We start from the raw sequence: 24,496 nt of genomic DNA, 5'->3' as shown, positions 1-24,496 counted from the left end.
AAACGACTGTATGCACATTGTAGAACAGATAGACGCGACAAGGACGTACAAAAACACTGACTCACAAGATAGAAAACACCGTTCTGTCGGGAGAGAGAGAAGCCGCAGCGTGTGCACGAATAATAAATAATTAGCTACACATAAGAAATCACTGATCACAGATCAGAAAGAACTGAAAAAAGACTTCTGTTTTCATTTGTACATCCAAACACTGAGAAACTGCCAGCGTTCACTCGTTCACAAGTAATGATCTTTCGAGCGTTTGCATGGGCGTGCCAGATTCTCTGGGTGGAGGAAAGGGCGGTAACCGTTCCTGCTTGGACGTCAAACCAGGAGACTTCAGGATTGGCTCGTCTGGCCTGTCATTTTCTCAAAGGCAGAGAAAGACAGCCAGAACTCGGTTTTACACCGATCAACATTTCTATCCACTTGGGGACAATATTCAGGCTAGGGGACTCATATTAATGTTGAAAAACCTCATAAAATGAAAATTTCATGCCATGGGACCTTTAATCCCACCCTCCGGGTCATTTTTGACCCGAAGGTCCTGAATGTGACCAATAAATGAAGAACCCCAGGGGTTAAATACAAAAATTAAAAAAATACAATATATGGTTTATATACATGTTGCTGCTGATTGGGCTGACATATTTGACACACCCACCAAATAAGAGAAAACGTATGGATGTAGTGTCCGTGATGTCACCCATTGGATTCTGAATAGCAGTTTTGAAGCGTAAAGTAGGGACGAGCTGGCCGTCGCCATCTTGGCAGCGCGTCACTCACGAATAACAGAAAATGGGCAAAGAGGCGGGACGTGGGTGGAGCTGAGGTGACATGATGACTAACAGACAGCAGATAAATGGCTATCCATCTGTCACTCAAAGTGGCCACGCCCTTAATTATGCAGAACTTTAAGGCTTTATATAATGTAAATTAATGAGTTATAAAAAAATGTACCCCCCTCACAGTTGTCATGAAGGGCAAAATTAGATATACAGGGAGTGCAGAATTATTAGGCAAGTTGTATTTTTGAGGATTAATTTTATTATTGAACAACAACCATGTTCTCAATGAACACAAAAAACTCATTAATACCAAAGCTGAATATATTTGGAAGTAGTTTTTAGTTTGAGCTATTTTAGGGGGATATCTGTGTGTGCAGGTGACTATTACTGTGCATAATTATTAGGCAACTTAACAAAAAACAAATTTATACCCATTTCAATTATTTATTTTTACCAGTGAAACCAATATAACATCTCAACATTCACAAATATACATTTCTGACATTCAAAAACCAAACAAAAACAAATCAGTGACCAATATAGCCACCTTTCTTTGCAAGGACACTCAAAAGCCTGCCATCCATGGATTCTGTCAGTGTTTTGATCTGTTCACCATCAACATTGCGTGCAGCAGCAACCACAGCCTCCCAGACACTGTTCAGAGAGGTGTACTGTTTTCCCTCCTTGTAAATCGCACATTTGATGATGGACCACAGGTTCTAAATGGGGTTCAGATCAGGTGAACAAGGAGGCCATATCATTAGATTTTCTTCTTTTATACCCTTTCTTGGCAGCCACGCTGTGGAGTACTTGGACGCGTGTGATGGAGCATTGTCCTGCATGAAAATCATGTTTTTCTTGAAGGATGCAGACTTCTTCCTGTACCACTGCTTGAAGATGGTGTCTTCCAGAAACTGGCAGTAGGACTGGGAGTTGAGCTTGACTCCATCCTCAACCCGAAAAGGCCCCACAAGCTCATCTTTGATGATACCAGCCCAAACCAGTACTCCACCTCCACCTTGCTGGCGTCTGAGTCGGACTGGAGCTCTCTGCCCTTTACCAATCCAGCCACGGGCCCATCCATCTGGCCCATCAAGACTCACTCTCATTTCATCAGTCCATAAAACCTTAGAAAAATCAGTCTTGAGATATTTCTTGGCCCAGTCTTGACGTTTCAGCTTGTGTGTCTTGTTCAGTGGTGGTCGACTTTCTGCCTTTCTTACCTTGGCCATGTCTCTGAGTATTGCACACCTTGTGCTTTTTGATGTTGCAGCTCTGAAATATGGCCAAACTGGTGGCAAGTGACATCTTGGCAGATGCACGCTTGACTTTTCTCAGTTCACGGGCAGTTATTTTGCGCCTTGGTTTTTCCACACGCTTCTTGCGACCCTGTTGACTATTTTGAATGAAACGCTTGATTGTTCGATGATCACGCTTCAGAAGCTTGGCTATTTTAAGACTGCTGCATCCCTCTGCAATATATCTCACTATTTTTGACTTTTCTGAGCCTGTCAAGTCCTTCTTTTGACCCATTTTGCCAAAGGAAAGGAAGTTGCCTAATAATTGTGCACACCTGATATAGGCTGTTGATGTCATTAGACCACACCCCTTCTCATTACAGAGATGCACATCACCTGATATGCTTAATTGGTAGTAGGCTTTCCAGCCTATACAGCTTGGAGTAAGACAACATGCATAACGAGGATGATGTGGTCAAAATACTAATTTGCCTAATAATTCTGCACTCCCTGTATAGACCAAAACCTCAATTTGTACCAGACTGTAAACGTGTTATTTCTGCTGTAAAGTTGGGCATTTTAACATGGGGCTCAATGAGATTCTGCTCCCTTCTGGAGCCTGTCTCTAGTGGCCAGACGATGAGTTGCAGTTTAAGTCACTTCCGTATTGGCTTCAAGAGAAACAGGGGGAGGTTGCCGCTTGGTATCTCAAACCCCGTTGCACACCATCTGACACATGTCGTTCAACCCGGAAACTGAAGCAAAACGTTGCGCACCGGTTTGAACTTGAACGTGCCCCAGATCTGAGTGTTGCTGTAGTGCTGGATATCAGTCATGTGATCATCACGGCCCAATCACAGCCACTGTACTGATATTCAGATCAACAGCACTTTCACTCATGAGATATGGATTAAATGATGAAAGCAGGAAGATCCAGGAGTGACGTTTACTGACTATTGACCGCTAAGATCCTCAGAGAAAATGGAAAGAGTGTGTGAGTGAAGGAGGTTGTGAATGTGTGTAGATGTGTGTTAGTTACAGCATCAGAGAATGACACCGTTCCTCTTGTAATGTATCTATATGTGTAATACGTTTATTACAAGACAAACAACAATACACCTCTGTTATAGTCCAGACACACTCTCACACGATCAAGCTTCTGTTTAACACGGATACCAGAACCTGGAAACCATCCGTACCACACACTCCAGACCTCAGTGTTGAAGAAACCCTGTCCCTTCCTCTGGTTTGATGGTGTAGTTACTCCAAGACTCCAGTATTTATTCACTTTAACCTCCACATCCCAGCTGTGTGTTCCTGATTCAAAACCCTTTGAACCCAGAACACAGGGATCACAGTCAAATCTGTCTGGATTATCAGGAAAAGGTTGATCGTTCCAGCTGAGACTCATACTGGTCAGATCATCAGACAGGACGAGACGAGGATGAGCCGTGTTTGGATCCAGAATCACAAGAGCTGATGAGACACAATCAACAGATGCTTTAATTCTGATCTTCATATAATGATCAAGAGTGAACCCACACACATTATTATGAATTATGATCAAACACATTTTCCTCTGATCTCTGTCAGTGCTGTTATTAGGTTCACACTCATTTTATCATCAGTGTTTAACGGCATCAACTACTAAACATGTGATTCAAACGTTTGTGTCCATCAAGGGAAACTGATGCCGAGTTCCAGGCAACCTGTAACCCGTGTTTTTCCAACCTTCTACCCGTGAAAGTGCACGGGAACGGCAGTCAAACCCGTGACTTCCCACCCCTGAACTCGTACTAGATCGATGTACTCCCAGTTACGAGTTTTGACATCACATAGCCCGCGAAGCAACAATGGCAGCCCCATATGGACGCGGTGTTTATGAAAGTCGTACATTAAAAACCAAATATAAGATATTGCTCTAACGTTACTTATCCGCAAATGTTATGTATTATCAGCAGCTTTTCTAGTGTTAGCTAATTTTCAGGCCATGGAGTGCAAGAATAAATGAATACCAAATACATTTCCAAATATACAAATAACGTAAAATAAAAGGTATAACAGCTTCTCTTGTCTTATGCGCCGTTTTTTCTCCCCAGTTTCCCTCAAATAAGCAAGGAGTAAGCACCTTTGGCGATAGAAATTATTGTAAATGAGCATAAGTCCCGTAAGGTTCGCCATCCTTTGTTTACATCTAGCTACCGCTCAGGCAGTTTGGCGTGACTTCGCCTGGAACGCTACAAAGTCGTGAGTCGTGGTTTGAAGTCGTGACTTACAGGCTAAAAAACCTGCCTGGAACGCAGCATGATACTGTGGGAAAGTTAAATAACAATAAATCAATAAGATCTGTTGAGATTTACGCTGTAGATGAAAAATTGTACGCGTGTGTCTGATCTTCATCTGATCATCTTCATTGTATTAGCTCTTATAGTCTGTATTAGTTTAACCTCTTAACTCTTAACGCCCCTATTTTTAAGAATTTTCTGAAAACGACATACCCAAATAAAAATGTCTGCCCTATGTTAAAGGAACACGCCGACTTTTTTGGGACTTTAGCTTATTCACCGTGTCCCCCAGAGTTAGATAAGTCCATACATACCATTCTCATCTCCGTGCGTGCCATAACTCTGTCTGACGCAGCAACTGCTAGCCTAGCTTAGCACAAAGACTGGAGGTAAATGGCTCCAGCTAGCCTACTGCTCAATAAGTGACAAAATACCGCCAACATTTTCCTATTTACATTTACATCGTGTACGAAGACCGACGGAAAATTAAAAGTTGTGATTTTCTAGACTGATATGGCTAGGGACCAGTGGTGAAATGTAACGAAGTACAAATACTTTGTTACTTTACTTAAGTACATTTTTCACGTATCAGTAGGCCTACTAGAATAAATAGTGCATACTTTTTACTTTTACTTCGTTACATTTTGCAGCAATTATTATACTTTCTACTCTACTACATTTCTACAACGTTTCGTTACATTTTCTGATCAGTTTCAGGGCTCGACATTAACGAGTGTCCTCTTGTAATGAACTGACGGTAAGGTTGCGCTGTTGAGGCTCGCGCAGCCTCATGAGGAGAAATGGAAACAAATAAGCGCCGCTCACACAGAGAAACTCAGTCACATATACATATACATACATATCACTCATTAAGACCTGCCGCCACCTACTGGCAGTTTAGTTTCATTTTAAAACATTCTTTCCAACATTTCTTATTTGTATTCCAAAAAAATATTTAAAACAATCTCATAACATCATTTAATTAAGTTGTAATTTTTCAGTGTAAATAACTTAATTTGATTGGTAACAGCCCAATATTGCCTTATTCTAATTTAATGTATTGATACAATTTAAGAATATAAAAGGAAAGCTGAAGAATATCATATATTTAATAAGATTAGGGGAAAAATGCCCTTATAAAAGGTAAAAATATCATAAATATGCAGATTTAAATACGTCAAAGCTGTTCACTGAACACTGTAGTGAGAATATTGCTTCAGAATAATGATATTTAACTCTGCAGATCACCCAATAGCCAGAATTGTAAGACAGAATGTAAACTGGGCCACAGATGGTAAGCACAATTACATTAACCCAAAACTAACTTAGTTAAAATGCCACAGACCATAATGTTTTTAATTATTAGAATATAGACATTAAGAGAATAAATTGTTATGCAAGTACTTTTACTTTTACTTAAAGTACATTTCAAATCAGGTACTTTTTACTTAAAGGGTTAGTTCACCCAAAAATGAAAATTCTGTCATTAATTACTCACCCTCATGTCGTTCGACACCCGTAAGACCTCCGTTCATCTTCGGAACACAAATGAAGATATTTTTGTTGAAAGCTGATGGCTGAGAAAGGCTTCAGATAGGCCTCCATTGGCATGCAGTACATTTACACTCACAAGATCCATAAAAGGCATTAAAAACGTTGTTACAAAGTCCATCTCACCACAGTGACTCTACAATAATTTTACGATGCGACGACAATAGATTTTGTGCGAAAAAAAATCTAAATAACGCCTTTATCCAACTTGTTCTTGTCTTCCGTGTAGACCTTCACGACGCATGCGCGAGAATATATATATATACAAACTATCAGATCTTCTGCAGTCAGACTAACTGTTTTGGACGATGTCCTGCATCTTCTTCCAGACTCTGAACGGCAGGTTGCCCAAGTACTGTGGCACATGAATCAAAGCTCCAGAAGGCATCTGTGGATCCGGCTGTGAGCTCTGGACTCTGGAAGAACATTCAGGAGTCAGAACTGCAGTGGCTTTGGATCAGAACCAGAGAGACTAGAGACAGGAGAAGATCACTCACCTTTCCTCTGAGACTGGAAACTCCTGCAGAACAAACATTTATCATCAAGAACTCAATCAATGAACCAATGAGCAACCAATGATCTGAAATCAGACCTTCAGAAAGCAGACGTCACTGGCTCTCATCATCTCCTCCATGTCTTTGATTGTGTGTGAAAGAGCTGAGATGTGTGTGGTCATCTCCTCCAGCTTCTCCTTCATCATGCTCCTCTTCCTCCCTCAGTGCAGAGATTGTAGCTTCTTCTTCATCTCTGAGAAACTGATGAAGCTTCTCAAACTGCCGTTTAATCGGACGCTCTGTGTGCTCAGTTTGAAACTGAAATCAATTCAGATTCACTTCAATCATCTCAATCCACACACATCAACACTTCACATCATTCATATCAGAAATAACCTCGGATACCTGAACGGATCCAGAAGCAGATGCTGCATGTCATTTACAGAAATGTAAATCCATTATATTAAACATATCAAATCATATTCCTACAGCTGTAATGAAAATGACTCTAGATTGTGTTTCCTCACCTTGATGTGTTGAACTGTTTTCTCAAACTTTCCTTTCATTTCTTCATTGTGTTGAAGATTCTGTAGTAAGGACTTGAGTGGTGTATTGAGCTCCTCCTAGATACATAAAACAGAGAAGACAATACAGTGATATGATCAAATAATGCAGTAAAAAGTATTTCCCCCATCCTGATTATTTCTGTTTTTGTGTAGCCTATATCTCATACAAAATTGATTCAGAAATTAAAACCTACCATAAAACAAAGGCAACCTGAGTAAACACAAAGTACAGTTTGTAAATGATAATGTAATTTATTGAACCATAAATGTTATCCAATACCAACTGGACCAGCGTGAAAATGTATTTGTCCCTGTAGTTACTAATTCCTCAAGTCTATGAAACTATATTTATGTGGTTCAGCTGGACTAAACACAACCAGTCCTGATCACCGCAGCCCTGTTAAATTAAATCAACACTAAAATAGGACTTTTTCAACCGCATGAAGTTGGTCAAAAGGTCTTAAACAGTAACACACTATTACAAAGGTGAAAGAAACTCCATAAATTATGTGGAGGAAGAAGGTGACTGAAAAACAGTACAAAAAACGACAAAACTATGTCAAAGGCTCTTGGACTCGGAGAACCACAGCGAGAGCCATTATCTCCCAATGGAAAAAACTCAGAAGCAAACCTTCCTAGAAGAGACTCATCCAAGAACAACATCGAAGGAGGATTAAGATGCGTTTTGGTCGAACAGGGGGATGGATGGAGGATCAGGAACGCAGAATTAGAATGTCCCGTCACATAGCCTATATTTTCAACTAAAAATAGTGAAATTAAACAAATGTTTAGCTATTAGTTTGCATCCCTAAACATTTCTGTTGGTCGTTTAAAGTTTCTATTGTAAAACAGCTGACAATTGGGTGATTCCTGTTATCCAGTAAAATTTTGGCTTCAACATTTTTGAAAAAAAAGTTGCATGTTTTTCATGTTTTTAGCATTCTGCCAAAGTAGTGACATGTTTAACTATTAGGAATACATATTGGTGAAGCTCAGGGACTCTATAAACACTAATTATGGGTAGATTCATTGTTCAGACAATGGCCGTGAAGGTGTTCCACCCTGTTAGGGACACAATGTTAAACAATAACAAGCTTCTCTTGGATAGTATATGTCCCTTATGCCATCATAGTATTTTTTTTTGTCTTGAAACAATACCAAAACAATTATTGATGAATATAATGTCTTGATTATTAAGAACAGGTACTTTTTTTTTACCCATTTTTGCCAACAGGATGGTAAATAATAAAAAATATTTGACTCAAAAACATATACTGTGTATGCTGTTAATGCTCCTCACATCCCAAAATAAGACGTGAGTATGAAAAACATTTTACGTTGCTTAATTATTATTTAAAAATGACTTGTCTAACAGGGTGAAACACTAATGTTAAGGTTCTAACAGTGGATGAGCTGTCCATCATTGTCCTGCATGGTTAACCATCAGTAATATGTGGAACTGCACCTATACACTCTAAAAAAAATGGTGCTATATGGCAGTGGTTCTCAACCTTTTTTCAGTGATGTACCCCCTGTGAAATATTTTTTCAGCCAAGTACCCCCTAAACAGCGCAAAGCATTTTTGGTTGGAAAAAAAAGACTTCAAACAGAGCTCTGTGCCATCAGTGTCTGATTTATTAAACTTTGGAACAGATAAACACATACAAAATTCAAACATTTGAAAAAAATAAACTATTTCGAACATTTTAAATGATAATAATCCATGACTAAATGTATTGCAAATATTTCTCATCACTAAAATGTAGTGATTCAAACTAATGTAGTGAAAACAGTGACCATATTTCTGAAATGGAAATTTGAGTGGTCAAAATATCACTCAAATCTCATTTGTTATTATATTTTAATTAAAAAACAGGGACAATACATTTTTGAATGTTTTTGTTGTTGTTGTGGAGTATTATATTAGTATATTATTATTAACATTAATAAGTATTATGATTTAGTTTGATTATTAGGATTTTTGGTCTGGATTTAATACAATAAAAAAACACAAAAAACAAACAATGAAAACAGTTAATGGTAAGCTAACCATTGTAAATGAACAGTTCAAAACAATATTGTAACACGAATGAACAAAAACACATTACAAAAATAAAATAAATATGATAAATAAAACTATTCAACAAATATAGTTTATACTAGCCTATATAAATTACTTTCTTTACTTCAAAAATACTTTTTTACTTTTATGTTTATGCTTGAAAATGATTCTTACTATCCTTAATTGGTCTTGTTATTTAGCATTTTAGGATTATTTTAAGCAGAAAGTATATGTATTCTGCACATGTATTGGTTGCAGGTAATTGTTTGGGGTTAGGTTTCAGATGTGTGGTAATCACTGCGTTGTGACTGCAGAACTTTTGGGGACAAAACTATCTCCCACCTTGTTGAGTCTCTATTATAAAGCACAAACAAACAATGTTACTTTAAATTAAAAACGAATAGTTAGTAGGCTATGTTACTACCTTGAAAGCGACAACGAGGTTTCTTTTGATTGACGATAATGGTCTGCTCTCGACTATAGCCTACGTTCTTCAAGAAGTAGTAGCGGGCGGCGCGTCCAAGTAGAGTCAGCGTATGTTGGTTGGGCGCTTTTTTCCAATATATCTGCGGTTTGTTTGGAACGAGCTGTAAAACGGGGACATTTCCAGTCGGGGACAGAACATTAAAAACCGGGACTGTCCCTGGGAAACGGAGACATCTGGTCACCCATCGTTGATCCAAGTGATTGACAGGTGATGCCAGGCGGCATATGAGAGGTTGGGTCAAACCATTCTGTTATGGGGAAGATTCTGGGTTTTTAGGATAATGAATTTGAATAGCCTACTGAATATAAAATTAATTTTATGAACTTATACTTATATTTTCCTGAAATATTTATTAAATAATTATTTGTAAAGGATTTTTGCATGGATGCTACTTTTTAAATATATAGGCTATATTTTTAAAATCTCACGTACCCCCTGGAGTGCCTTCACGTACCCCCAGGGGTAGCTACGCGTACCCCCATTTGAGAACCACTGCTATATGGCACTAAGAGTGGTTATTTGGCTCGTAATCATAGGGGAACCACTTTAAGTGCTGTATAGCACTCAATCTTGGTGCTTCAGTGGTTCTTTGGGATGACTGAGGTACTATAGCACCGCTACCATATACAGAACCTGTTAAAATATGGTTCAAAAATACTTCCCCTATATATGATTACGAGCCAAACATACAGCACCATTTTAAATTATATATATATATTCATTATATTCTACTTAGCCTGTTAGTGATGTCTTGTTTATTTAATGTTTGTTTAAATAAATCTGTCATGAAAATGACAGCCACTGTGTATAAATGATTATATTTCAACAACGAAAAAAAAATAAATAGATTTAGAAGTTAATGCAAAAACTGCCTTATGTGAAGCTTGAGCTAAAAATAAATAGCAACTGAATTTAGGCTTATAGTTTGGGATCTGTTGTTAGCAATGTGTAAGTAAGGGCTCCCTATATAGTTTACAGCATTATCTTTAAGAAAAAGGTAAGAGTGAGAGTTGAGCTTACTTCAGTTTGTACAGTTGAATTCCAGCAGACACACACAAAAAAAAGATGTAATTTCCTGAAAATGGTCTCAGTGAATTGTGGTCTTTTTTTGGAAGTCGAGAAACTATACATACTAACAGGGTGGAAGATGACTTCAGGGACACGCCGACGGTAAATTAAGAAAATAGTATTATTTATATAAAAATAACTATAGTTTCACATGATTTTTCATGATTTGTATGATTATATGATTATATGTCTATAACATAATTTAAAAATATGTTGAGGTTTTTATCATTTCATGGTTACAGTTCTTGTGGAAGTTGATTACTTTGCACTGAGGACATGATCAAATTGAATGCATATATCAATAAAAAGGGTGCGTCAAATACAAAATAGTATTTTTAATGTCTATTATATCTGTTTAAGTGATAAAGAAGACCTAAATATATAATTTAAGCCATTTAGTAAAAATATGACTCATTTTATAGAAAATAAGTAATAGAGACAGAAAAGTCACTGCCTATAACAGAAACAACCCAAATATTAAATGTTAAGAGTTTATTGCGCACTTTATGACCAAAGCATCACTATAATTCATGATAAGCTTTCAGCAGATTCTGTGAACATAAAACCTTTGATTTGATAATCTCAAACATTTTGATATTAATGAGCGGTGATAGACACTGACAGCTCAGACGAGATTGAGAAGGTCGGTTATCTTGGTGTTGTGCAATATATCTGAGCAGCATCAAAGTAGAGTTAATATTAGGCAATTATTTCACAACATTTATCTGACAAATACAGGTCCGGACCTGTTTACCATCATCGTGAGGTGAAAATGCGGATCCACTCAGCCAGTGTCACAGCTATAAATTCCTTCAGAAAACAGCGTGTGGCTCACTTGAGAGTGTTTTCAGATGCAAATCTAATTTGGAATAGTTTATGGCAGCGGAACTATTTGTTTAAAAAAAAAAAGCTAGTGCTATCTCAGGGAACCGAGGTTACGTTAACCAGAACGCTCTGTGTTTTATGCAGGGGCGCCACTAGCAATTTTGGGCCCTATGAAAGAATATGTGGTTGGGCCCCCTACTGTACCAAACATGCAAGCCAACCTATAGTGATCCAAAATCGTTGTCAGCAATTGAATTATATGTAGGCTATATCTGTGTTAAATAGCACAATACCTGCTTCTCATCTCCATCTCCATCACCTTCTCCTTCCTGACCTGCATATTTCCCTTCCCAAAGCTGAGCATTGGTTGATACAGTCTTTGCAAACTGATTGTTTCTGTCGCTCATTTAAAACTTCTATCGTAACATAGCTGTTTACTTTAGCTCATCTTGCACTTTATGACCTTTAAGTGAAGTGTTGCGCTGGAATTCACGCTCAGCAACTGTGAACATAGAGCCTGAAGAACTTTTTATATGTTCGCTGACTGTATTTTATTTTGATAATGAACAACATTTACATTGATAGCGATGTCAAATTGGCAGTGCAAGAACTGACATATTATGCGAGGCGCCGGCGCGATCACTTGGATTTTTCCCGCAGCAGTGGAAACACCTTAATACTCTGTTATTTATAGTCATTTTATTTGTGTAGTACATTACAAATGACTACAGAATGTCAAGCCTTAAGAAAATGAAAGAAAACATGCAAGGATGCGCTTTTCTCCGTCTCCTTGAATATCTTTCTTGCTCACGTGCACAAAAATGAACCAAAACACAGCGAATACCTGACGCACAGACTATATGAGAAATCTATCTATCAATAGAAACCTTTAAGTGCCTACTAATATTTATTTATTTTTTTGATTATTTGACGTTAAATGCATTATATAAGTCACATTTATAAATTTTGTGTAATTTTCCCGGAAATGCAGAAATAAAACGTAATTTTGTTTTATTTGTTACTCTGGTAGATTATAGTTTCTATTACATTACTACTAGTAGCCTACTGTTACTAATATAACCAATATCTGGGGGCCCCAAAAGTGAGTGGGCCCTTAGAATCGTCCTAACTCCCCCCCCCCCCCCCTTAGTGGCGCCCCTGGTTTTATGACTCATTCTTGTTCTTCACATGAGGCGTTTCTCAATGTCAAGGAAGGATCCTCGGAAGCCTGAATTCCGAGGATGCTACGTCATCGACGTCCGTCGAAGGACTGTTCCAATGTCGAGGATCCTCGGAATTTCAACCAAGGTCTGAGTCCTTCGTTCGAAAAATATGCCATATACAGGAAAGGAGGCATACGAGTAGACTTTGCGCACTTAGCGTTCTCAAATCACCCACAATCCTATGCGCGCAGCTTTGCTATCTTGTTAAAAAAATACAAATTATCGGACGTTGGCAGAGTCGGAGCGTTAACGGGGCAATATGCTTTCAAGTGTAAGTATTTACGTTACCAAACATTTGTTATAACCGTAGTAAATATAAGTAAAGTTTAACTTGTAAATGCCAGTACAAATTACAACCGTATACAAATGACGTTATTGATAACGGACGCTAACGGACCTTTTCACTGACGTAATGAGGCTGACGTGCACTTGCTAGCCTGTTCCATTTGCCTGTTCTCCGAATGCTAAAGAGGAGCCTCGCCTAGCCTCTGAAGGAAGTGACTTGGAAGGATCAGTCCTGCAGAGGAAGGATCCTTGACATTGAGAAACACCTATGATGTGCATCAAGAAGCATGTCTTACCTTATATGATGAAACCACTTCACTGATGGGTCTGAATGTATTATTGTCATGTTGTTTTGAATCTCTGCACACTAAACACACGGGCTGTTTGTCCTCCAGACAGAAGAGTTTGAGTTTCTCACTGTGTAAACTGCAGATCTCCTCAGATCCTGATGAACGACTCACACAAGTTCTTCAACACAAGATTACATGAGGGCTCCTCTTTTGAGGATCTTCTCCTGCAGACGGGACACTCCTGAGTTTTCTTGGTTCTCCAGAACTGTTGAAGACACTCTTTACAGAAACTGTGACTACATGATAAAAGAACAGGAGCCTTGAATATTTCACAGCACATAGGACAGGAAAGCTCTTCTACAGATAGTGAATCCATTTTCACAATTTGTGCTCCAGCAATCTGAACTTTACTCTCACTCTCTGAAATGAATCACCATGAGAATCACAAAGATCAGAAACAAACTTCTCAAATTCTTCTGTAAAGTTTTTCTGTTACTCCACTGATCGCTGATTCTTTCTTGCTTTGTAGAGACAAAGTCAGTACAGAAAAGGGAAATAACAAGTCAGCCTCTTCCTGGTCAGTGTTGTAAGAGTGGAGCTTCTGATAAAGTGTGTGTGTGGAAACAGCTCAAAGAACAACATTAAAGGGTTAGTTCACCCAAAAATGAAAATTCTGTCATTAATTCCTTAATTACATAGTGATGACGGTTTCAAAACACGGCATCATGAAGCTTCGAAGCGTTATGAATCAGCGAGTCGATTCAGCAGTTTGAATCGCCAAATTTCAGCAGTTTGGCGGTTTGACACGCGATCCGAATCATGATTCGGCTCACTGATTCATAACGCTTCGAAGCTTCATGATGCCGTGTTTTGAAATCGTCATCACGATGCAAGTCGTTATTTAGGGTTTTGTCTATTGTCTATTTTGTCTATTGTAAAACTATTGTCGCCGATTCATAAAGTTATTTTAGAACCACTGTAGTGAGATGGACTTTGTAACGACGTCTTTAGTACCTTTTAAGGGTCTTGAGCAGGGGTCTCCACACGCGGTCCTGGAGGGCCACTGTCCTGCAGAGTTTAGCTTCAACCCCAAATAAACACACCTGAACCAGCTAATCAGTGTCTCACAAGGCCCTAGTAAGACACTGATTAGCTGGTTCAGGTGTGTTTAATTGGGGTTGGAGCTAAACTCTTCAGGACAGCGGCCCTCCAGGACCCAGTTTGGAGACCCCTGGTCTTGAGAGTGAACCGTGGAGGTCTGACGGGTGTCGAACGACATGAGGGTAAGTAATTAATGACAGAATTTTCATTTTTGGGTGAACTAACCCTTTAAGACATGCTAGCCTTGAATAAAACAACAAAGAACAATGAAAATACTCAAATATTAAAAATAAAAGACCTCAAAACACTTAGCCTATACTTGTTTTATTCATTGTTCTTCTTTATTTGCCACAGAGTTTCTACAGGGTCTGTCATGGTCAAATCTTTCTCAAAATGATTTCTTCTCATGCTGCAGTTCTTGAACACACGTGTGCTTATCATGATTGTCAGTGTTTGGAGACGCCAGCAGGAATCAAACCGATTAACAGATCCAAATCCCGAATAAAGAGGATGTGACAAAAGTTTGCGGTCTCTCCCAGGCATCAGTTCGTCAGCACCTTAATACTTTAGTATTTCTTGTTAATTATGAAAAATATACTCACTCTTCATTGGAATAAAGAAGACATTTCTTAAGAAATATAATTTCAATATACATTCAGTGATATCACTGCTTATTTATATGCATTATGCTACATCATTACCTTCTTTTCTACTCACTATATTACTGTACTGTTAAATGTATTCATTTTATTTATTTAAATCAAGTTTGACTCACTTTTATCACTTTATTTTAACTTTTATTTATTGATTTACCTCAAATTTTATTAGTTTATCATTTTATGCATTTAAATCAAATTTATTAATTTAATCATTTTTTATTGTCCATCCATCCATTATCTTCCGCTTATCCGGGGCCGGGTCGCGGGGGCAACAGTCTAAGTAGAGACGCCCAGACTTCCCTCTCCCTAGTCACTTCCTCCAGCTCTTCCGGGGGAACCCCGAGGCGTTCCCAGGCCAGGTCACTACTGCGCAGACTCCGGTCCCGAGGTCACTACTGCGCAGACTCCGGTCCCGAGGTCACTACTGCGCAGACTCCGGTCCCGAGGTCACTACTGTGCAGACTCCGGTCCCGAGGTCACTACTGCCCAGACTCCGGTCCCGAGGTCACTACTGTGCAGACTCCGGTCCCGAGGACACTACTGTGCAGACTCCGGTCCCGAGATCACTACTGTGCAGACTCCGGTCCCGAGATCACTACTGCACAGACTCCGGTCCCGAGGACACTACTGCGCAGACTCCGGTCCAGAGGTCACTACTGCACAGACTCCGGTCCCGAGGTCACTACTGCGCAGACTCAGGTCCCGAGGTCACTACTGCACAGACTCCGGTCCCGAGGTCACTACTGCGCAGACTCCGGTCCCGAGGTCACTACTGTGCAGACTCCGGTCCCGAGGTCACTACTGCGCAGACTCAGGTCCCGAGGTCACTACTGCACAGACTCCGGTCCAGAGGTCACTACTGCGCAGACTCAGGTCCCGAGGTCACTACTGCGCAGACTCCGGTCCAGAGGTCACTACTGCACAGACTCAGGTCCCGAGGTCACTACTGCGCAGACTCCGGTCCCGAGGTCACTACTGCGCAGACTCCGGTCCCGAGGTCACTACTGCGCAGACTCAGGTCCCGAGGTCACTACTGCACAGACTCCGGTCCAGAGGTCACTACTGCGCAGACTCAGGTCCCGAGGTCACTACTGCGCAGACTCCGGTCCAGAGGTCACTACTGCACAGACTCAGGTCCCGAGGTCACTACTGCACAGACTCCGGTCCAGAGGTCACTACTGCACAGACTCCGGTCCCGAGGTCACTACTGCACAGACTCCGGTCCCGAGGTCACTACTGCGCAGACTCCGGTCCCGAGGTCACTACTGCGCAGACTCCGGTCCTGAGGTCACTACTGCGCAGACTCCGGTCCTGAGGTCACTACTGCGCAGACTCCGGTCCCGAGGTCACTACTGCGCAGACTCCGGTCCCGAGGTCACTACTGCGCAGACTCCGGTCCCGAGGTCACTACTGCACAGACTCCGGTCCCGAGGTCACTACTGCGCAGACTCCGGTCCTGAGGTCACTACTGCGCAGACTCCGGTCCCGAGGTCACTACTGCGCAGACTCCGGTCCCGAGGTCGCTACTGCGCAGACTCTGGACCCGAGGTTGCTACTGCGCAGACTCCGGTCCCGAGGTCACTACTGCGCAGACTGTGGTCCCGAGGTCACTACTGCGCAGACTCCGGTCCCGAGGTCACTACTGCGCAGACTCCGGTCCCGAGGTCACTACTGCGCAGACTCCGGTCCTGAGGTCACTACTGCGCAGACTCCGGTCCCGAGGTCACTACTGCGCAGACTCCGGTCCCGAGGTCGCTACTGCGCAGACTCTGGACCCGAGGTTGCTACTGCGCAGACTCCGGTCCCGAGGTCACTACTGTGCAGACTCCGGTCCCGAGGTCACTACTGCACAGACTCCGGTCCAGAGGTCACTACTGCGCAGACTCCGGTCCCGAGGTCACTACTGTGCAGACTCCGGTCCCGAGGTCACTACTGCACAGACTCCAGTCCCGAGGTCACTACTGCGCAGACTCCGGTCCCGAGGTCACTACTGCGCAGACTCCGGTCCAGAGGTCACTACTTTAAAAAAAAAAATATATATATTTTTTACGGTCTATGGTTTACAACTGACAATGAGCGCTTACCAGGATCAACTAAACGCTGGATTTAAAAGTATGTGAAGTTTGTGGCTCCGTTTTTGAATGAATAATTTATAGATGCATGCCGGTCTGTTATTGTAGGGACATTTTACTTTACATTTTCACGCTCCTAAACATGACAGGGAACAAAACAAACTATGATTGGCTGCGTTACATGTCAGTCAAATGTCCTCTTGGACAGTCCTCGACCAATGAAAGCTGGATCAGTCTGAAGGTGTGTCTATGCGAGACTAGGACAGTCTGATCGAGATAGGATCTAAATAATCATTTGTGCATGTTTCAGTGGGGATTTACAGTCTTATTTAATATAATATATTGAAACTTTTCATAGGCATAAATAAGATAATCACTGGTTACGCATGTGAAAAACCACAAGAACACAGTAGCTATTAAGCACAAAATATTGATTTATTCTTAATTAAACTTGTACACAGTCTTTGTGTTGTGAGTGCATTTCATTTTGATCTGAGCGGAGTAAAGTAATGCGGGAAGGGTGAAGCAATCATTCACAGAGAAAAGTCCATAACCATCAGATAAGTGAGTCACAAACATGGCAAAGTGGAGTAATTATTGCCAGATATAGTATTACCAGCATTAATAACAGCACGAACAGAATATCAGAAACCTCCAGGAAACATTTCTCCTGCAGCAGATCATTGATTATAATGAAATCCAACCGAACAGATGGAAAAACACATTACAGGACAGAAGCTGCATCACAACTAAACACTGAGAAAATAAATATAGAGGACTGTACAATTCACAGTTTGGCAGTTGTGAGGCTCGCAGCCTTTTACAGGGACACGGGTGGAAATTGTTTAAAAATGAGGGAGAAAACAGGCTGATAGCTCTGACTGAAGATTAAATCACAAACATACAAATAAAACCAGAGATTATGTTGGGATGTGGATTTTGGACGTTTCGTAGACGTGTGAGCTAGAATTCAAACGTTTGCATTTTCTCATGCTGGAGCGCTTTTATGAAAAACAGCAACAAAACAATAAATAGGAGTCAGACTAACAATTGCACTGCCCTCTTAAAAGAAAAAAAACTCAACATAACACTGTGCAAGGAATAAACTCAGCCACTATGCAAAGCAAATAAAAATGACACATTTGATCAAAATAGTCCAATGTAGTTTGTTCACATTATGGGTTGGGTTAATGCAGCACGCAACAGGGAGGTTGAATCACATGCAATGTCATTTTGACACATTCAGAGTTTAAACACTGATTCAAAGTCAAACCTGCATTCAGTCCCTGTGTTACGCTTTAAAGAGCGAAGCTGGCGCACTTATAAGAGCACGTTTAGATAGTAATTCTCGGGTGCCTGCGACGCTTTGATGGCATGCATTGTTCATCAGATCAGCGCAATGTAAACCAGATGTTCCTCAAATCCGTCTGTGACTGTGTGCTTAGTGCAGTATTGCTTATGAATGATTGTAACCGATCAAACCCAGACATCATCGCATTCATTCATCAATCTGTGCAGACCAGATATTAGTTACAATTCAAATCATTACGTTTATTGGATGCAAACTCGCTTTAACTGAAAAGGAACTGCAAAAATGACAACTGAAAAAAAAAACACACCACTCACTGCATTAAGAACAGAAGAGGAATGTTCTTTCTCTCCAGATTCGAGGGAAAACTGATGACCGATCAAGGCACTACATCATCCTGAATTGTTTCTTAATGTAGGGATTTTGTCCTGTGGTCTGAAATTGCTGGATATTTTTAATAAACGGCCAATAAAAGACACCCAAAGGTGCTGTAAATGAATGAAATACACTTTAAACTGAGCATTATTAGAAAGCAGAACTGATATTTCTGGCCATAATCAATGCTGAGAAGAATTTTCATAAGATTTAGGTAAGAACAACTAAATTTCTTTTAGTTTGTGTTTCATTAATAAGGCCCAATATGCCCATTCATGCATATCCAGGTTTTGGTCAATCAGCAAAAAGATTATGAAATGATACTTTATGGCAGTAGAATTGAAGGCCATTACTCTCAGCCAAACCTTTAACACTAACACTCCTCAATTCAGATTCAAACATAAGAGCTAAAAACGTGCAAGAGGTGCCCACGGGACTGATTTGAGACATTAACAAACTCACACGACACACACAAACTCACGCCGCACATTTACAGGCTCAAAGGATTCGCACAGACACGTCTTCGATCCAACAGCGATCTAAAGCGCACAGACATTGAGAGGAGAGATTGCGGTTTGATCCTGAAGCCGAGTTGAAAACGTGTTGCAGGAACTCCCAGAAAATGTCTAGTCAGTTTGAGTTTGTGTGATTATCCATCTGCAAGTGTGCACTGATTAGCCTTACGCAGAACAGTGTTTAAAGCGCAGGACGGCGCTCTCATGCAGTCCTGGCTTTGCTGGGGCACATCGGGGCATCTGGGCTTTTGACCACCAGAGGAAACGTCTGCAGTACCGGGCTGGCCATGGTCGGATACGGGACCATAGTGGCCGTGCCAAACATTCCCACTGGACTGGGCAAACCAGACCACTGGTGTGGATACATGGGGGCTGGCATCATCCCGGCGAAGGAGGCGGCGGGCATCAGGTATCCGCCCCGCTGTAGGACGGGCGATGGGCTGCTGGTGATGCCGTGAGGCATGATGGGACCCAGAGCTGCTGACAGCGGACAGGACAGGGGCAGATGGAGCTTCACAGCCGCCGGAGGGACTGAGCCTCTGATCTAGAAGAGAAGCGAGAGACACGTGAGAAAATATCACTCGTTTATGGTTCCTCAAGGTTTATTTAAATGCGGTCATGAACTGAGAAATCTAACTTTACATGCACATGAACTTTAATGACATCCCATTCTTAAAGTCCCTGTAAAGTCAAAACTAAACATGTCTTGTGAGTTTCTCACACCACAGATAAATGTGTTATTAACCACCCAGCCAAATTTGAATCATTAAAAAATCCGCCAAGTACATAAAATAGCTTATCAAAAACGAGCAGCTTTCTCTGCTCTCTAACGCTGGGGGTGTGTCCGCTGTCGGCGCCAAAACCACGCCCACTCGCGGGAAAGTTGCCGTGGCACACACGTCAACACTCACTGATCACGACCGTCTATGATCACAACGCACCAGATGACGGTGGGACGGGAGGACTAAGGCCGGGGCGGGTGATAGTCGGTTCTGCAGCGGATTATCAGTGAATCCCAGTTGTCTCCGGTGAAAGTTTGTAAAACGATCCGGTGTATTGTCACTGCAGATTCAGAGGCAGGTGTCGGTGGTTATCCTCAGCACTCCATCAAGATGGCTGTTCACAAAATTAATCCACTTCTTCTTGGTCATCGTGTTTGTTTTGTAAGCTGTTTTGTAAGTTGTAGACTATAGTAATTAAAGAGTACTGACAGTAACTCGCGATCAAGCGGGCAAACTGATGCGAATGTGCTCTAGTTATGATTGTGTTAGGGGAGGAGCCAGGCTCTGTGGCTCCAGTGCGTCATCGAGCCACCATTTTAGCCCCGCCCAGAAAATCCTGAACACAGCAACGGTGAAAAACTGTTTAACGGTCTAACTTCTGAATTCAGTAGTACATAGTTCACAGTCTTTGTAATTTGTTTCAGCAATACATTTCTAACATTTATAATGTGTTTAGAAAAAAATCTCAGAATTGCCTTTACAGGGACTTTAATCCGTAGGGTTTCATATGGAGTTTGGCCCACCCTTTACAGCTATAACAGCTTTAACTCTTCTGGGAAGACTTTCCACAAGGTTTAGGAGTGTGTTTATGGGAATTTTTGACCATTCTTCTAGAAGCACATTTGTGAGGTTAGGCACTGATGTTGGACAAGAAGGCCTGGCTCGCAGTCTCAGCTCTAATTCATCCCAAAGGTGTTCTATCGGGTTGAGGTGCAGGTCAGTCAAGTTCCTCCACACGGAACTCGCTCATCCATGTCTTTATGGACCTTGCTTTGTGCACTGGTGTGCAGTCATGTTGGAACAGGAAGGAGCCGTCCCCAAACTTCTTCTCACAAAGTTGGGAGCATGAAATTGTATGCTGAAGCATTAAGAGTTCCTTTCACTGGAACTAAGGGGCTAAGAGCAACTCCTGAAAAACAACCCCGACACCACAACCCCCCCTCCACCAAACTTTACACTTGGCACAATGCAGTCAGGCAAGTATCGTTCTCCTGGAAACTGCCAAACCCAGACTCGTCCATGCGATTGCCAGACAGAGAAGCGTGATTGGTCACTTCAGAGAACGAGTTCAGTGGTGGCGTGCTTTACCCCACTGCATCCCACGCTTTGCATTGCACTTGGTGATGTAAGGCTTGGATTCAGCTGCTCGTCCATGGAAACCCATTCCATGAAGCTCTACACACTGTTCTTGAGCTAATCTGAAGATCAGAGGAAGTTTGAGGAAAGTTGCCAACTTCTGCGCACTGTGCGCCTCAGCAAGCGCTGACCCCGCTCTGTGATTTTACATGCCCTACCACTTCGTGGCTGAGTTGCTGTTGTTCCCCATTGCTTCCACTTTGTAATAATTCCACTAACAGTTGAGCGTGGAATATTTAGTAGCGAGGACATTTCACGAATGGACTTATTGCACAGGTGGCAACCTATCACGGTACCACGCTTGAATTCTCTGAGCTCCTGAGAGCGACACATTCTTTCACAAGTGTTTGTAGAAGCGTCTGCATGACTAGTGCTTGATTTAAACACCTGTGACCATGGAAGTGATTGGGACATCTGAATACAATGATTTGTGGGGGTTTTCCAATACTTTGAGTTCAGAAACAAACACTGATATAGAGAAGAACTTACACTGGAGGGACTTTGCAGAGATTTTTCATGCTCAAACAGCAACATTACACGCTAAAGAAAGATGAACATGAAAAAAAATGTCCTCTCTTGGATGAAAAACAGCGTATAGTACCTGATTGGGGACTCTGGCCGTTGGAGTGTGGCTGGTCTGGAAGGTGTGATGAGATCTCTGCGGTCTGATCTGAGGGGCGGAGGCAAGAGTCTCTTTCGCCCAATCATCAACCAGCTTGTGTAGGTCATCGGTGAATGTGCCAGTCTTGTTGTTGCTGTTGTTGGCTTGAGCCTGAACGAGCGCCGTGATTGGCCGGGGCGATGAAGCCGGCACGACTGCGGACGATGATGAAGCACCAGCATTATGAGACCCTGAGAAAGAGACAGAGAAAGACCTCAAGCTCAGAGAATTCACCCTGAAGTCTGTAACCAATCCGCTGCTCACTGACATTTGTCGTGTGGTTAATACCACGGTTAATTGTTACTAGAGGTGTGAATAATTGCTTTGACAATGACTTGATTCAATAATATTTTTGAAGTTAATTAAATTAACGTTTACACTGCCATTCAAAAGTTTGGGGTCGAACTTTTGAATAACAACACATCAATCAACCCCTTGCGTACTGAGGTTTGTTCCCACCAATGCAAGAACAGACACAGAGTACGTACTTGAAATGTGTTGGTGGATCTGATCGCATGTTCGTTTCTATCCTAAAATAAAGCAGCTGGATGATTACAGAACCAAACAAAGAACAAAATGCACTTAAATGACCAGGAATACAGAAATCATAAAGGTTTCAATAAGCACTTGACTGCATCAACCATGCACTAGAAAAAAAAGAAGACAATTCAAATGATTAAAATGAATCAAAACGGTACACATTCAACAATCTGCTGTTGCAAACGGCAAGCATTTATCACACAGACGATCGCTCATGCCAAAAAAAGAAAGAAAGAGGGACTAGGAGCGAAGAAGAAAGGAGTGGGATATTTACTACTGCTGCGCTCTTTCCCTAGACATAGTCGTTTCAGAGTGGACCCTACAAGAGCAAAACAGCAAAGACAGAGACGTTAGGGGGCGGGGAAAAGCACACGGCACAGCCCATTGGACAAGCTGCTGCACAAGAAAACATAGCGACCAATCAGAGAACAGACACAGAATCAGGTGCAGGGAGGCTTCATCTGTGATCTCATGAGGTGTCGGTGGGTGACGTGTTTGAATGGATCGTGAGTTAAAAAGGCCTTTTGTGCAGACAACCTTCAAGCCTGGACTCTGAATGAGGTCCAACACTTTTCTTTAAATAAAATGTCCTACTTTAAAGACCCCATGAAACCATTTGATTGGCACAACAACGTTCTTTCCTGAATAGATCCTATTGTAACAGGATGTAAGTTTGGCCAAAGTCACGACTGATGTACTGTGGACGGACTCACCACCAACAGTTAAGATCCAATGGCAGCTGTCACAACAGTTGCTTGTGTTGTAGCTTTAGATGAAGGCATGTAGTGATTATATTTAAGGGCAAAGGGACTTTCTTATCCTCATGGTCATTGTCCAATAAAATGCTCGCTAGAATAATACAAACCGCTGTGTGAAAAATTAAGTACACCCTCTTTGAATTCTATGGTTTTACATATCAGGACATACAAAAATCATCTGGGGTCCGTTCTTCGTGCCTCGCCTAATACATCCGAGATGATTTGACAGATGCCAGATCTTCTAATCGTGATAACTGATCTCAGGTTAATTTGGTTCTTCAAACGAATTTGCGAATTGGATTAAAATATCTGGATTAAGTTGTCTAAGATTACTGCGCGTTCCTGTGTCCATCTGGGCAGATGCATCGATACTCGAAACCACGATCAGCAATGCAGCGATTGGCTGGCAGAAAGACAGCAACGTAATGACATCATATAATTAAAAAAGATACCTGGCGAAAAACTTGACAAATAAATAATAAAAATTAAAAAAACGACACATTTCTGGACCTTTTAAAGGAAACAGTCAAGCGACCAAACCAACATAAAAGTTAGAATAGATCGATTAAATGTGCACTGTTTAAATAAAAAAAAAAACATGATTTCCAATTATTTATATTCACGATTATATAGTATTTGTACACCCTTTACATTTTTATTTAAATTATGTAATTAGCAATTCATTTAATTTTTAATTCAATTTGAAGCAGATTTAAGTGACATCATTAATTAAAGTTTCTTAAGGGTCAAGATCAAGTTATCTGCTTCTCCTGTGCTGCATCAAGCCATCCCATAATACACTGTAAAAAAAAATCAGGTCTCCAATTGAACATTTTCTAGTGACCGATCACATCTAAATTTTTCAGTTGGCCAAACTGAAATTCTGTGAATTGATGCATTTAAATTCACAGAAATTCAATTTGGCCAACTAAAAAATGTAGATGTGATCAGTCACATCAGTCAAATTTTTTTTTACAGTGTATCTGTCACCACTCAAATTAATGCAGGCTCAGATTAACTGTACAGCATGTGTGTAAAACTCCAATAAAATTAAAAAGAAATGATTCCATCACAAATACATTTCTCAATCAAGTCTTATGTAATATACACAACCATATAATATTATTTTCAAATAAATTGCTATATTATTATTTTTATTTAAAATTATTATTGTCCCTGGTTCAGTAAGGAACTCTTGAAATAAAG

General features: G+C 41.0%; 2 protein-coding genes and 1 pseudogene across 3 annotated transcripts in view; 1 reads left to right on the top strand and 2 right to left on the bottom strand.

Annotated features, from left to right (window-relative positions):
• Positions 1-24,496, top strand: part of LOC307132267 (interleukin-17 receptor E) — a 517,506-nt gene that overhangs the window by 175,343 nt on the left and 317,667 nt on the right. The gene's annotated exons all lie outside the window — the stretch shown is intronic.
• On the bottom strand, positions 2,973-13,538 carry LOC307132837 (zinc-binding protein A33-like; annotated as a pseudogene). Its single transcript has 7 exons — positions 13,169-13,538; positions 6,884-6,979; positions 6,455-6,674; positions 6,360-6,382; positions 6,160-6,278; positions 3,146-3,502; positions 2,973-3,088 (listed from the first exon to the last, which is right to left on the bottom strand). The product of its transcript is annotated as a zinc-binding protein A33-like (transcript).
• Positions 17,414-24,496, bottom strand: part of LOC307132836 (serine/threonine-protein kinase WNK2) — a gene marked incomplete at its 5' end in the record, with an annotated part of 77,527 nt that continues 70,444 nt past the window's right edge. The window contains 3 exons of the mRNA XM_079827414.1: positions 17,414-19,737; positions 21,933-22,183; positions 22,807-22,851. Of these exons, the coding sequence (XP_079683540.1) occupies positions 19,396-19,737; positions 21,933-22,183; positions 22,807-22,851 (638 nt within the window). The 3' untranslated portion in view covers positions 17,414-19,395. The remainder of the gene's footprint in view (positions 19,738-21,932; positions 22,184-22,806; positions 22,852-24,496) is intronic.

The sequence above is a fragment of the Gobio gobio genome (assembly GCF_949357685.1).
Source record: "Gobio gobio genome assembly, chromosome: 10".
Lineage (NCBI taxonomy): Eukaryota > Metazoa > Chordata > Actinopteri > Cypriniformes > Gobionidae > Gobio > Gobio gobio.
Note: the sequence above shows the minus strand (reverse complement) of the source record. Positions and strands in the feature narration are given on the sequence as shown.